This window comes from Grus americana, chromosome 9 (genome assembly GCF_028858705.1).
Source record: "Grus americana isolate bGruAme1 chromosome 9, bGruAme1.mat, whole genome shotgun sequence".
Taxonomy (NCBI): domain Eukaryota; kingdom Metazoa; phylum Chordata; class Aves; order Gruiformes; family Gruidae; genus Grus; species Grus americana.
In genome coordinates this window covers 15,194,053-15,209,014 of record NC_072860.1, presented here as the reverse complement: position 1 = coordinate 15,209,014, position 14,962 = coordinate 15,194,053, and the positions used below count along the sequence as shown (strand labels likewise).

Here is a 14,962-nt window from a genome sequence, read left to right as displayed (position 1 = left end):
CTCAAGTGTTAATACCAATTATCCTTAATAACAGTAATTTGCATGTCCACAGCAAGTTTTCCATTGCTGAGCTTGAAAGCCTTTGCAAGCTGAGTTTAGTAACTCAGTGCTGAATTTACAGGGCAATAAATTAGGAGGAAATTTAAGAACTTGTACAGCACAACACACTTGCTGTGACACATGCAATTACCACAATGCTATGTCTGGGTACTTTGACATATCAACATTCTTTATGCACTATATCGTCAGCTCAGGGGTGTATAGCGGCTGAACCTCAGGCTGTGCATCTCGCTGGCTGTTGGGCTGTGTGCATCTTTAACTTATAAACAAACAACGAAAACTTGTTTGTAGTATTAACTACTGATGTTTAGCAAGCCCAAGGCTTGTTTCTGGGAAGAGTTACACACATGCAGTTGCAGTGTGGCCAGTGGAAATCCTTTTAGGATTTCAGCCCCAACATAAGCTCTGGTTTGGATTAAGTCCAAATAAACACTGTAAAGTTATCTTTTCCCAGTTCTATACCAGTATCTCGTCTGCAAAAGCTGGACACTATTTCTGGTGCTCCTTTCATGTACAGGTCGTACTGTTCCTCTCCGATTTTCTGTGAAATAACAGACATCCTCTGCAGCCCAGAAGAAAATGGGAATTGATGTAGAATTGCTATTCCTTCCACAGGAGCCTGGAAGAGGTCAGGAAAGCGAGATGTCATGTTATCTGAGTCATTGATTACACAAAGCAAATACATTCTAAACTTTAGCTCATTTGAGTCTTTCTTGCTAAGGTGATTAATTATTAATAGGAGACTGTTTCACTTTTGCTGTCTTCTGGCTATGGGATCAGATCACTGATTGCAAGCTTAGGAACCACGGTCTCAACAACTCTGTCTTTCCAGCATACTTCCCAGGAATCTCAGTGTTTTTCTTAATTTTTAACTTGTTTTCCAGGCTTTGTCCTAGTCTTTCTCTTAGTAACCACATATTAATGTAATATTCCTGGATCTACAGTCCTGGAAACTGAAACTTGATGAGTTACAGTGACATTGCCATGGGAACAGAGCAATCCTAGAAACAAGACTGATTTCCTTGTTGCCACAGCACTGTCTTCCTGGCATTGCTAGCAGAAATCACACTCCTTCCACTGGGAAGAAGCTGGCTGGGTTGACACTTGGACTGGAAACGTAACCATTTTCAACCATCAACAGAGCTTCCTGAGGGGCCTTTTAAGAGGAAGGGTGAAACAAACACCACTGTGCTTTGGGGTGAGGCTGATAAATCTGTTAGTGGAGCTACATGACCATTACCAGCAGGACTCTCAGACCCACGTCTGTGTTTCTCGATGTAGTGCCTTATCCTCACTCACATTGCCTCTTCCTGGAGATGAACTCATGCTTTAGACGTTTACTCCATTTACACGGTTTCTCTGCATTCATTTTCACTTAAACTGAATGTGTAGTTTCACTTTGCCAGCAGCTTTACGGGGTGAGAACTCAGAGAAGTCTGTACCTTTTATTAGTGCAAATAGTAGAGTTGGAAATGAGGGGCTTTTAGGCCCATAAAGTGTTTTAGATGCCACTTCAGGACCAGCATCTCTATTTTAATCATAATTTTCTTTTCGCTACGCTCTCAGTGGATCTGTTCTGGGGAAGATGAACACAGTATCAAGAGTGGTTGAAAGGCATTTTGCAGCTGCTAGCCCAGGTAAAGGAATAGTGCGTGTGCTAGGAGTTTGCACTTGCTGCAGGTTGAAAACACAGAATATTCATTCTCAGAAAGAACTGGACTTACACTGCTGGCCTTCGGCCCTGGTCTAATGACACAGATGTTGGGAGCACCAGCCCCATCCTGAGCGGCACTGGAGTCTTCTACCTCCTGTACAAGGAAAAGCATTATTTCTGATACTTTTATTTTTGGCTTCACACCTGTCTGTTAAAGCAGGAGCAGCAGCACATGGCAGCATGTTTCCCCCTTACTGTTGGCATCCAGTTGCAGAAGTATTTTGTTATGATCTAATAGGGCTTCCTATCCATCATCAGTGACAGCTTCCCTGCAGCCTTGTCCTTATCAGAAACCTACATGGCCCTGCGTCTTTTGGTTTGATGAGAGTGAAAACCTGAGTCAAATTCTGTGGTTTCTCTAGACACAAGTTCCACATAAATTTAAAGTTATATCAATGATGAAGGGAAAAAGAAATAATTATCTTTATCTAGCTGGTTTTATCTTTCAGTCTCCTGCTTTTAAAAGATTCCCTCACTGATGTTCTGTGCAGAAACAGGGTGGTAATTTTCAGTGTAGGATGCTTTTAGTCCTCCAGCTCTGTTACTGTACGTGCTGCCAAGGCTCATTCACCCTCATAGCGAGCACCAGCCCGGTGCCTCCCCGCAGTGCTGCTGAAAGAGCTGCCATCTGGTTTACTTATTGATTAATCTCTCTTGAGCAAAAGGCTGAAGGAGAAAAGATGATGAGGCAGTTAACCGCCGAGACCCAGAGCCCCTCCAGGCTAGGATGCGGCAGGGAGAGGAGCAGCCCCTTTCCTTCTCGTGCCTCCTCCCACCCTGCTCTCATCCAACCGAGTCTCCATCCCTGCGGCTGAGCCCCGAGGCTCAGTCTCTCACCACCTCCCCAGGTCTCTCTGAGACTTGCTGTTCTCTCAGCTGGAGGCTCCAGCCTTGGTTTCTCCACAGGATGTCCCTTTGCTAATCGGGGATAACAGCCTTTAGCATAAGGGCACAGAAACCTGCCTGTGCCTTTCCTCGGCTGGCTTGCGCTCTCTGCGCCACATGGCCGACGGCGTTGTCTGATCATCTGCTTCCAGCAAGCAGCAACCCCCTCTGCTTCCTTACACTCCAGTGTTTCCAAATCAAATTAAGAGAGCAAACGCAGGCAGCCCCAAGGAAAATGATTGCTGGACCATCAAAAAGCAGCCAGAGCGCTGCAAATCTGTCATGAGGTGAGTAGAAATAACAGAGCAAATTCCAGCTGTTACGACCAGGACTGCAAAGGAGTTTCCCCTACAGGCATGTATTTGAGCTTGACTTGTGAGTAAACCCCCATAGGCTGGGTCAGGGGTGTCTGTGCGTTGGATGTGTGCAGAGGGTGCGAGTCACATTACCCAGTGTGTACCCTCAAACATTTTCAGGTCCAGCGGATCTCCCTGAATCTTCTTATTCAAAACCACCAGTGAATGACAGCTCGCCATGGCCCCGCACACAGGTCCCCAGGGCAGAGGAGTGCTGGATGGGAACTTGTGGATTTTCTGAAACCTGATTAAAAGCAGAAGGTTAGTGGGACCGCTTATAAGAAGGATGCAGAGACACAAGTCCTCAGCTAGTGCACGCAGGTGCTGCTCCACTGCATTCAGTAGAGCTGAGCCCAATAACTGCAACCAAACGCCATCCTACCCATCCCTCTGATAACAGGTTGGATGCATTCAGGAGGCTAAAAAGTACCTAATAATTAATTGGCACAAGTTCAACTTGATGCAAAGTAACTGAGACAGTCAAACACTCAGAGGGGCTGGCACAGGAGTCCTGCCTGGCAATTGCTGTTTGGTATTAGACAAAGCAGAGAATACACTATCAGAGTAAACAACTTGCAACAGGGATCTCAAAGAAGTTTGGCAACGTGCCCTAGGACAAGATTGTGAAGCTGCAGTATGGAAAGGGGGTGCATCTTCTTGGGCTAGTGCCGTGCACCCACCAGGGTGGATAAGCACCATCATCCCACTCCCAGCACCCCTGGGAGCGACACGGGAGAGCCACGAGGAGCCTGACCTTCACTTCTAGCTGTAGATTTTACATCTGCATAGCCACAGATGTCCACAGAAGGACATGCTTGTCACTCATACCTCAGTTTTAAAAATGGGAAGTTTTTTCTCAGAGTCCTCTCTTCTCGCACACGCATTTTCCCCTCTAAGAAACTGGCTGGCTGACAAGCTGTGTCTGCCAGACCACAGCACAGCCCATTACCATTCAGGCTGGCATATTAAGGAGAAATTTAAATAGATTTTATTTATCTTTGATCACCACTAGCATCCCCTATTACTAACTCAGGTGCAGTGAAATGCATCTGGAAGTGAGCAGCGTGACAGCTCGCAGCTCTGTTACAAGGAGCAATGAATCCAGGACCTGTTGTCCCTCTGGGCCATCCAAGTCTGTTCTGTTTCCAGCAAATTATACCTTGTTCTCAGCCTGGCCATAATTGGCTTATTAATTAATTAATACTTGAGAGACACCGTGAAACTGCCAAACACCACATAAAACCAACAAACATTTATATCTTATTAAATGTACAATAGGATATTTTGTAAGTTGAATGAAATTCCTTTGCTGTCATTGCCTCTCAGTATTCAGCTTAGCTGACAGCTAGTCTTATAATATGTTTAAAAATGTGAGCGTTTAACAAAGAGTGATTATGCAAATAGGCTAATGAGATCAGTACAGACAGCAATAGCTCCTCCTTGTGTTTTGGCAAGCCACTGGCACTGGTTCCCAGCTGGGTGCAGATTGGACACCCCAGCAGACACACTTATGTTTTGATACCTTACAGAAGTTTTTTTATTACATGAATTTATTCTGATCTATGCATCCAGTTTTGTTCTGCTGCTCATGTGACCAGACACTACTTGCAAGGCTACCTTGGTGGAAATCGCTTGGGCACTACCATAAGCTTTGTGCCTTCGGTGGACTCCAAGCCCGTTCCATGTGCACCGATTCCGTGTGGCCTCCGCTGCACTGGAGGGGCAAGAAGAGATTGTACCACGTGCCTGCGGTTTGGTCCCACTGGAAGAGTGCTTTATTGGTTGACACTTATTAATCTCTTCTCATTAATTTGCATCTGATAGTAATTTTCTCTCTGTCCTTTGAGGAAGTATTGGGACAGTGATTTTTCTGCTCTCACACTGAATTCAGCCTTTCATTCATTACGGAATGATTATCTCTGTGGTGTTGAAGTATCTGATATATTAACAACTACTAATGAAACCTGGGAGTAGATATGGGGTGTGTGACTTGTCCTGGCCACTGAAAAAGATTAACATTTTGAGTTCAGTATAACAGGCACCACAGAGCTGAAACCTGTTATTGTATTATAGTAATATGAATAGTATAATTCTAGATAGAGTCAAATTTAACCTTTACACAGTGGTTATTTCTTGAGGATTTCAGTGGTCTTTGGGCTTGGAATTGAGCCTGCTATGGGTTTGAGGGACTCCCTAAGGACATCTGAGCTTTGCAGGTCTGATCTGTGGTCTCACAGATTTTTTCACAGCATTTACAGAAGGTAGGTGAGATTTGACGGGCACCAAAGTTGGCAACACTTAATTTCAACAGAAGGAGCATTATCCTAACATTTAAATGATGAAAGGTTTATTGACTAGATTAAGAATATTTATTGAAATGTGCTGCGAATGACATAATTGAAAAGCTCTGTGCATATTCTCCAAATCCCCTCAGGGTAATTAAAGCACTCATGCTGCTGCTGACTTCTGTTTGTCTTGAATTAGCAGCGACCTTTACAGCTACGCCTGCCACAGAGGCACCCAGATGCCCTTCTCAGAGGGAAGGAGCTGAGCAGGGACACCCTTCACACTCTGCCTCACCAAGCACGCCCAAACATCTCTTGCTGCATGCTGTTTGCTGTCTCTCCACATCCTATGGAACCGCCTCCCTCCTAAACAGACGTTTGGGCAGTACATGCACGCTGGAGATTACTTTTCGTTAAATGAAATCCTTCCTTACCGGCTTCCCTCGGAAGGGATGACGCCCCACAAGTCCAGTCCATCTTCTGTCAGAGTGCCCGTCTAAATTTAAATAAATATCTAGTTACTCTACTACTGCCCACCCCTTCGCCCTGCCGCATCCCCAGATGTCCCTCCCCGGCTCCCGGGCAGGGTAAGGAAAGCCTCCTGCCCACAGCGTGACCCCGCTGCGTGGACACCTGGAGAGGATTCTTCTCTGGGGTTAGATCAGGGTAGATGGGGTGTTGGGGGGGAATAATCCCACATTCCTACCAGCCCCCAGCATCTTTCAGTGCCCCAGGAAGCGCCTTACTTTGTCAAAGCAAACAAGGTTGATCTGCCCGCAGATATTAATCCTCTGTGGGCTGATGCAGAAAATCTTCTTTTTCTTCAGCCTCCTTTGGGCATAAACAGTGCCTGTCGTCAAGGCAGCGGGGATAGTGGGAGGCACAGCCACAGTGAGGAGGAGGAGGGCCATAGCCACCACGTCTGTCACCGGCTTCTGCAAACAGCGAGAACAACAGGGGTGGTGGGGTGGGAACAGCATCCCTCCTCTGCTGCTGCCACTCAGGGTGGGGGGTCCAACCCTCCCGCCCAGGAGCGGCACACCCCAAGCTCTGCCCCTGGGGATGACAGATTTATTCTGCTTTGTTCTGTCCAACCCCCACTTCTGGCATCTAAAAACTTGATTACAGAAGTGAACGATATTCCAAGGATCTTAAGTGACCGAGGGCTCAGAGCTGGTGCCTGCAGCATGGAGGCATCCCTCGTACGTACCTTGTGGGACACGAACACACACACGGTGTAGATGAGTCCGAACACACCAATGACAGAGAGGCCTATGATGAACTTGAAGGCATCTCTGTAGAGTTTGAAGTTCACTGGCTTGGGGTAGAGGATGGATCTCACCAAGTCACCTTTAGCTGTATTGAACCCTGCGTGAAGACACGTGCCATACGTTGCATACGTGACATAGTGGCAGCGTACCCCGTCGGCGCTGTTCGAAGCCGCATAACGTTGCGCGAGCCTTAGCCATCAGGTGGCAACAAGCACTTCTCGGGGACAGCAGACCTGTGCTGGCCTTGAACTGCAAAATGAAACCAGCCCTCCTGCCAGCCCCTGGGGCTGCCGCTTTCCCTCTGTGTGTTAGCAAACGCGAAAAGAAATACCAGTTTGCAGCACAACGGCTCTCGCTGGCCCGCTCCCCGTCGGCTTCGTCTGTATGACTTCTGTCCCACAGAAGAGGACATGTCTCCGGTAGTCCTCCATGCTGTGGGTCTTCCAGGGCATTGGACTCTCCGTGAGGGGTAAGGGCATTTTAGTAACCGGAATGCTTTCACCTAAGAACAACAGCATGCAGCTTCACTTCATGGGGATTTAGAGCTCTATCAGATTCTGTGTATTAAAAAACAGCAGCACCCTTTAGGTGCTTAAGCTTGCCTGACTAACTAGCTTGCTTATGTACTTACACATGTGGCTTTATGGTGACAGCCATAGTTTTAGTTTCAGAATACATCAGATGGTTTCTCCAAGCATTTTGTATCAAGGAGCATGGGTCAAATTTTGCCCCTAAACCAAGTTCATGCCTTGGTGGCAAGTGGTGGCTTGATGTTTAGGAGTAACACTGACCCCTGAGCTCAGACATTGCCTGCTTGAACAGAACTGCTGCAAGATCAGAATCCAAAAAACTCAAAAAATACATATTCAGTGTTATTTGAGAATTTTCACTTTCTGGTCCTGACAGTATATTAATCCTACTTGTTTTTTAATGTGGATAAGAAATGCATATTACACAATGGCAGTGTTCAAAAGCCCAAGACAGCTGTGAATTATTCAAGCCACAGTTTTTCCACCTCCTGCTGAAAACTGTTCTAATAAATAGTAAACAATTTGCTGTCAGAACAGATAGAGACATGTCCCTGATAGAGAACCTGCACAGGGCCTTTGCATTTCAAACTCTAAGGCTGCACCTGTGAGCATCCCTTCATTCACAACGCAGCTTCCATCAATCAGGACAGCATCGCATGGGAGAGCAAGCTTTTTTCCATCTAAAAGAAACATGTCTCCAGGGACTAAGTAACAAGACTCCAGCTCTGTGCAACCTGTAGAACAACACAAGAATGAACTTTACTTGTGCACAAGTTCTGGGTAATTAAGAAAAGTCTCAAGGCACACACATCATTGCTAAACTTCTATGCTGCATGATGTAAGGCCAGCGCTGCTTAGAAATAATACTGACTGAAAAGCAACAGCACAAACATCGCCCCTTGTCTAAACATCTCCCTCCAAGTGGCTGTCTTCAGTTTTATTTGCTTAGTGTCCATAAAACACTGACCAAGAAAACCTAGCGAAGGCCTTTACATCTCCCATCACCCCAGCAATTGCCCGCCCCAACATCTTCGGGAGGCAAAAATAGCTATAACCCCTATTTTACAGGCAAGGAACAGACGCAGGAAAGAAAGCTCATACCTCAGTGGGAGCCATATACCTAGACTCCCTGAAAATTACTCACAAGCTACTTGACAAGATTGTGAAAACAGCCTATAGCAGAGCAGGGAAGCCAGTCTCAGAAGGCCAGAGTTGTTATCTAGTTGCTTGTTTGTGAAATTAAATTTTCCAAGCCGTTCTCGACTCTTAACATAAATTACTAGGTTCACCTGTATCATTACAAATGCTGCAGATACAGATGATGATACAGATGTATCGTTACCGCACCACATAGGCTGTGCCCACACTTCTCATTGCCCTGCCCAGCTCACCTCCCTCTGCCCCATTCTCCCTGCAGCTTGCCCTTCACGTTTCAGCTGTAGAAATCAACAGGAGCTGTGCAATTCCAGATACATTTCAACATGTTAGTTAATTATACAGGCTGGTGAGGAAAATGAGATGCAGATGACTCACCTTCACTCTTCGTGCAGACTGTAACCTTGACTTTGTTATGCTCCTCAACGAGGTCGTGCAGCTTGGTAGACTGCTGTTGATGGGAAAGCAATCGCAGTGTTGACACACCAATACTCAAGTGAAGCAGTAGGTTACAATTCAGCAATCATGCTAGCACCACAGAAACTGAACTCTGCTGAGCTATCCAGGCAAGGTTTCGCATCGTTTGTCAGGATGCAAGTTCATCGATTTAACCTAGAACAAGCTGTCGTGGGAAGAGAGCCCTAATTTTCTGTCTGCTTCCAATTCATACTGCTCTATCTCCCTTGACCTTCGAGGAAGTATTCCTGCTTCATGCCAGACTAAGTCTCCTTAGCTGCAACATTGCTCTCTGCGGTCCCTTAGTAGAGGATTTCTTTGTGCTCAACAGTTTTATCCTTGCTAGGAGGCCATCAACAGGACAACCAAGTAAAGGCTATCGTTACAGAACTGCCAATGCAAGAAGAAAAACAGAAATTCTAATTTAGCTGGGTGTCTGTGCTTTGCCAGTTTTTGCAATCTAATTCAGACAATTACATATCCCGAGATGACGATGAAGTCAACTGTCATTGCAAGGCCATTAGAGAAAATGCCTTATCTTGATTTAAAAGTTACAATTGCAAAAAACTAATCCCCGAGTATGGATTTCTTCATTAGCATTGTTCATGTGAAGACGTCAAGCCAGTTTGAAGAATATCCGGAGGCCCTAAACATTGTAATTCTTCCTGCCAAAGTTATCAGTCACACAATAAAACCAGCCTTGCCAAAGAAAGCTGAGCAGACCATATCTGTTCTTTGTGTTCCGCAATGCGGACACCAACACTTTAAATACAAAGGTGCGCTGAAAGAGATGCGAGTGCTTGTTCAACATGGGAGTGCTAGTCATCCTACAGATATTAGTCTGAGATAAAAAACGTGACGAGCAGCCAACACACCTGTGCTGGCAAAAGCCCCAGCTATTCACAAAGCCCTGCTGAGATCAGTGTGAGGGCTGGAAGAAGGCAGCGATAAAAGCATTCCCTTGGCAGGGCAGAGGGTGCGCAGGAGTGCCACGTCAGCACAGCGCACCGCTGAGCACATACTGCTCAAAGTCCCACGAGCCTGGGGACCTGGGACCTACACAGGGAATGTGATGTGTGCCTCTACCAGCCCAGGGAAAAGCAGATTTGATTCAAACAAAAGCCGGCTCCTGGAAGGGCAAATGATTGCCTCCTCCTGGGCAGCGCTTCACAGAGCTGTTTGCTACACCACCTTCAAGGAACCTTTCAACAGGCTGAATCTTGCCCTTCCACAGTAATTCAGTGCAGGAACAATGATTTTAGCAGTGAATTTGGAGGCAATGTGAGCCATTCCTGGCTCTGAAGCAGCACATGAGCATAACAAGTCAGTGCACCCCAGGGTGCTGTCCCTTCGCCCCTGCCACCACCTCTAATCACATCATGCTGTCTGCAAGAACTGTAGTTCTCAGTGCTGTCCTCTAAAGCTTTTAATTTTTCCTGAAGATTAACAAAACATTTACCAGGAGTCAGGAATCCCCAGTTCATTTTTGCTTTTAAATCTTAACAATACAGAGGAATGTGATACCTAATACCCAGACCTGAGAAACTAAAACATTGCCTGCCAGACTCCTGTTCCTATCACTCTTTCCCATCTGTATTTTCATTCACATAGTTTCCCTTTTTCCCCCTATTATATCCTTTCTCCATGTGATTTGTGCCTTCCCTCAGTATTTAAAGCGGGTTCAGAAATCAAAGAAACATTTTCCAAATTCCAAGCGAGAGTGTTGTGCAATTCCAGCAGGAAGCACCAGGAACCTCCCCTGGCTGCATGAGGATACTCAATGGCAGGCAAACATTGCGTAGGGCTCAGCTCAATCGATCTGCCTTTCCCATAGAGACTGAAGGCTTCAGGTCAAAAAGTGAATGAGCTGAGACTATTAGACAATTCTTCCAAGCAGCTGTATCCCTGACAGAAGTGTTGAACAAATTTGAGAAATAAAAAGTCATGTTTCTTTTCCCTGTGAAGACCTGTTATTTAGCAAACCTTAGAGGAGTGAATCCTCCTGAAATGACAGTAGGAACCAGATTCATGGTGTAGTCCACCTTCATAAAGTCCTACAAACCCCAGGTATCAGACTTCAATTTTCTTTAATTCTTGGGAAGTTCAGTGCCCAGGCATGACCCTTTTAACTCTTCCATAGAAATAAATCTCTAGTAATACAGCAGAATACACAGCAACAAAAAATAACCAGAAAGAGCACACAAATAGCTTCTTGCGTCTGTGATAGATGAAATTGCTGGATTGTGTGCAGGATGAGGAGCTGGCAGGCTGCGCGGCAGACTCACCTGTCTGAGGTCATACACAGTTAAGCCAACAGAAATGATGGACAGGATTATGATGGCCACTGAATATTCAACATAGCCTTGGCTCAGCCACAGCATGAGGGTGAAGGCTTGGAAGACATAGAAGGGGTTTAAAATCTGCAAATGCAAGTGTAATGCATGTCAGGGGACAGACATAACACATGTCAGGAGAGATCAAGTGTGGGAAGAGGTGACAACACTTCATTACAGCGTCCAGAAGTCTTAAACACCAATTTGAAGAGCTGCTTTGTCATCCCAAGGCATGATTCTTTCATGGCTGTTTTAGAGCACTAATAGCCTCCAGCTCTGAACTTACCAGCTTACACGTAGTTCATGATGTTTGTAATTAAAAGCTGTTGCTAACCAGTTACTATGCAGCAGCAACTACGCTGGCAACTTAAAGTCAGACTTAAGGGACTTTAAGTCAGTTGATTTCCCGCCATAGCCATCTAACAAAGGTGACCTTAACATTTCTGATGCTAAGTAATTGCTACACAGGAGACACTACCCAAATGTGGAAAAAAGACTGAATTACCATAAAAGTCTTTAATACTTTGTGATTTAAGAAAGTCTCTGTGAATATGATATTTATTTGGAAAAAGAAAAATGGTAAAGAAGAACTAATGGTCTGTGGGGCCAGCAGTAATCAGTCAGACTACAGCTAAAATGAAGGCTTGATCTCCCTTGAACTTCCATACTTTCAGCTACTCTACATTGTGTCAGCCATACAACACCAGTCATCACTCTAATGTGTTATGCTAAAACAGGGCACAAGCCCCACTGAAGTCTGAGAATATAGTTTTGGTTATTGTGGTATCTAACAACAAAAGAATCAGATGAAGTTTTTCAGAGCTTTGCCCACCCCTTGGCTTGTCTGAAGGAGTGACAGACTTCTCTGTAGAACTGGTATAACTAAAATAGCCACTGAAAGAGCTTTCTGCATAAAGATTGGAACTGAAATGAATTATTCATCTGACAAATTTGGTCCTTCAATGAAAATTTAATACTTTCTTCGACTTTCACTAGGACAAAGAGACAGACACTAAATCAGGGTGCCAGCCTTCAGACACTGAAGCTGTATCTGGACTGAAATACCACAAGCTTATGAGGACCAGTCTGCCTCCAGGCACCACCATTAATATTTCAAACATGAAGCTTCAGCCTTGGATGGAAGTGCAAAGTTCAAATTAAATAAACTTTTTAGAGTACTACAGTGGAGTTCTCTTCAAAACCATCTCCGGGGGGGGCACTGAAAGGTTGGTAACATCAAATCCAACCAATTTCAGGAGCCCTGGAGCTTTTTGTGTATTTTGTAGGGTTTCAAACAAACTCCACTTAAAGTTCAGACACATACTAGCTTGGAGTCCCAGCATTCATAGCTCTTTTCCATTTGAAAGGCATCCATGTAGCATCCATAGCCCACTAAAGTGAACGCAGATGACAAGACAGTATTCTGTATGCAAAACCTCTGCTTACAGGTTGGCAAAAATATATGTCCGGCATTTCTATATGCAAATTCAGCAAGTAGCCATCCATAGATGCCTCTCCTCTTATCCACAAGAAGTGTTTGTTTTGTTCTCTGTAGAGGAAGAACAGTCTCGCAGTGAGTCCTTATTTATGCAGGAAAAACTTTGTCTTGTGTCTATGTCATAGGAGAAAAGGAAGCTACTAGGTGAATAAAGCAATTATAGAATAGGAATTTTGCAAACATTTTCCTCTCTTCTAAAGTACACTCACAATTTACACTGCTGTCAAGGCCACAATCAAGCCCAGGAGCAGCATTTCTCTAATGCTTTGGACTACTGAAATAAGGCTAGTAAAGAAGAACAAGTGTGCCTTAGTTGTACCAACAAAATTTCACTGAAGATCATTATCAAGAGCCAACATGAAAGGACATAGTTACTGATGTGGCTGTGGTCAGTCCTAGCAGTTGCATCTCACTGCTCAGTCATGAGGCAAGATGTGCTCGCTGACAGGAGATGTTCAGTCAGGAATAAAGGCCAACAGCAGAGGAGGAGGACATCAGTCTTCCACACTACTGCTCTCCAAGAGGAGACACAGTCATCATAAGGGAAATATTTAGCTGTTATAAGTATGCAGCACCAAGCATCCTCCTAATTTCACATTCTTCCCTGCAACCTTCTGCCAGAAATGTGTGCTAATAGCCAAAAAGGAGGTTCACTAACTTTTCTCCATGGCTTATGCCTATAAAGCATCAATCACCCCATCCCAGAGTGCCCAGATGAAGTCTTCAAAAAACTTCATACCTGTCCCACCTAGTGCTAGTCTGACTTACTGACCTCTTTAAAAAGTAACTTCCAAATAGGGCGAATTTCAACTTCAATGGCATTAGGTCCACACGCCAGCTGCCTGTAGGAAGGTAGAGAAGAGTTCCCCATGTTTAGCTTAGTCACGCAGGGTAAGACTTCATGTGGAAAACTGCGCACCCAAATAACATTAAGACTTATCTAAAAAAGTAAGTCCTGATGGCACCACAGGGCTGAGCAGGACAAGTAAACCTGTCAGGAAGCTATTGTATCCAAGAGGACTTTGCATAGAGGCAGAATTTTACTGTTTTCTTGCTGAAAGTACCATCAGTTTGCTGCTAATCCCTGTGATGAACTTTCCAGAGGGCTTTTAAAGAGAAAATGGCAGAGGGAGCCAGTCATGACTTGCACCTTTCTGAGTGTCACCCACATAGTTTGCACTGTCTTACTACTAAAGTGAGTAGCAAGAAGCTGACATGAATTTGGAAGAACTAGTAGGTCACACTGTCACAACTAGCTCATACATCTACTCCTATGTAGGCCATACCTGATCTTCCGTTCTTCCCTTGTGAGACCAGCTCCAAACTTGTGGTGTATGCTGTGACATGTGTTCCTGTCTTCTAATGACCTAGGATAACAGCAGAAGGTTCAGACAAGGGAGTCCCCTACCACAAAGGATTTTGTAACAGGCTGTTGACACTCACCCAACTTTCCTGAATTCTTTTACAGAAAAGTCCCAAATATAACGGATTTTCTGCACCTGGATACATCTCATCTGCAAGACCAAATACAAAAAAATTCCTTTTGCCATTCAAGGCAAAACCATCTCACTGTTACAGAAACGCTCACCCATGTTTTAGGGGAAAATTTGGCTCTTACGTGAACAGGATTTGCAGGAAGATGCTGACAGAGCACCCTTGAGAGCCCCCAGGTGCCTTGACTCCTATTTTCACCCACCTCCTCCCTGCTGTCTTTCTTCTCCGTTTTATAAATGGCTTACCTTTAGCTGTGGCTTCATTATGGCTCTGTTTATGACACAGTCTTTATCAGCTACAAAAGGACCATCTGAATTACTACCAGCAGGTAGTGCCCACCCAGACAGATCAATCCAGGTCACTTTTTTCCGGGTGTATCTGTGAAACTCATCCTAGAGAAACAGAGTACAGTTCAGCAACAAGCCCAAAACATTGCCTGTGAAAGTTTCCTGATTCTGGGAAGTATATATAAGATGCCCAGAGAACTACTGTGGCATCACTGCAGTCATAGCAAATGTAAGCCCACAGTAACAGAGATGTTAGTATCAGTATTTTACTACTGATCAGTAAAGCACTTGCAATCATCTCCATTTGCTTTGATTCACGCTGCAGAGAAGTTTCAGAGAAGATGAAACTAAACCAGCAGATATGCTTCAACAGCTGCTGGATGGATATTCAGTCCATGGGATCAGACTAGAGCTAGTTGGAAGTAAAAGCCTTCTGAAACACTTCTGGTGTGGACATCGAGTCCTCAGCACTAGGTACTTTGCTCTACAAAACTCTTATAACGCTTGTTACCTGTTTACATCCACAGCCAAAAGCAACTCAGCTTTACTGCTACAGAAGCCCACGTCAGCCTGACTTGTCCTTTAATCAGTTTAGTCTACTATAACTAGTCACAATGAGCAATAGAATACTCATTTAG

General features: G+C 44.9%; 1 protein-coding gene across 3 annotated transcripts in view; it reads right to left on the bottom strand.

The window, feature by feature from the left end:
* The window catches only part of LOC129209796 (probable cation-transporting ATPase 13A5), a 33,549-nt gene that overhangs the window by 12,957 nt on the left and 5,630 nt on the right, over window positions 1–14,962 (bottom strand). For all 3 annotated transcript variants that reach the window (XR_008578216.1, XM_054834759.1, XM_054834760.1), the window contains exons 3-16: window positions 14,283–14,429; window positions 13,987–14,057; window positions 13,830–13,910; window positions 13,316–13,385; window positions 10,998–11,132; window positions 8,635–8,707; window positions 7,704–7,835; window positions 6,903–7,073; window positions 6,511–6,668; window positions 6,047–6,235; window positions 5,735–5,796; window positions 3,109–3,259; window positions 1,785–1,868; window positions 523–679 (exon numbers count right to left, since the gene is read on the bottom strand). Coding sequence is in view for 2 of the 3 variants with exons in the window: in XM_054834759.1 (XP_054690734.1) it covers window positions 523–679; window positions 1,785–1,868; window positions 3,109–3,259; window positions 5,735–5,796; window positions 6,047–6,235; window positions 6,511–6,668; window positions 6,903–7,073; window positions 7,704–7,835; window positions 8,635–8,707; window positions 10,998–11,132; window positions 13,316–13,385; window positions 13,830–13,910; window positions 13,987–14,057; window positions 14,283–14,429 (1,681 nt within the window). In the remaining variant the exon portion in view is untranslated. The remainder of the gene's footprint in view (window positions 1–522; window positions 680–1,784; window positions 1,869–3,108; window positions 3,260–5,734; window positions 5,797–6,046; window positions 6,236–6,510; window positions 6,669–6,902; window positions 7,074–7,703; window positions 7,836–8,634; window positions 8,708–10,997; window positions 11,133–13,315; window positions 13,386–13,829; window positions 13,911–13,986; window positions 14,058–14,282; window positions 14,430–14,962) is intronic.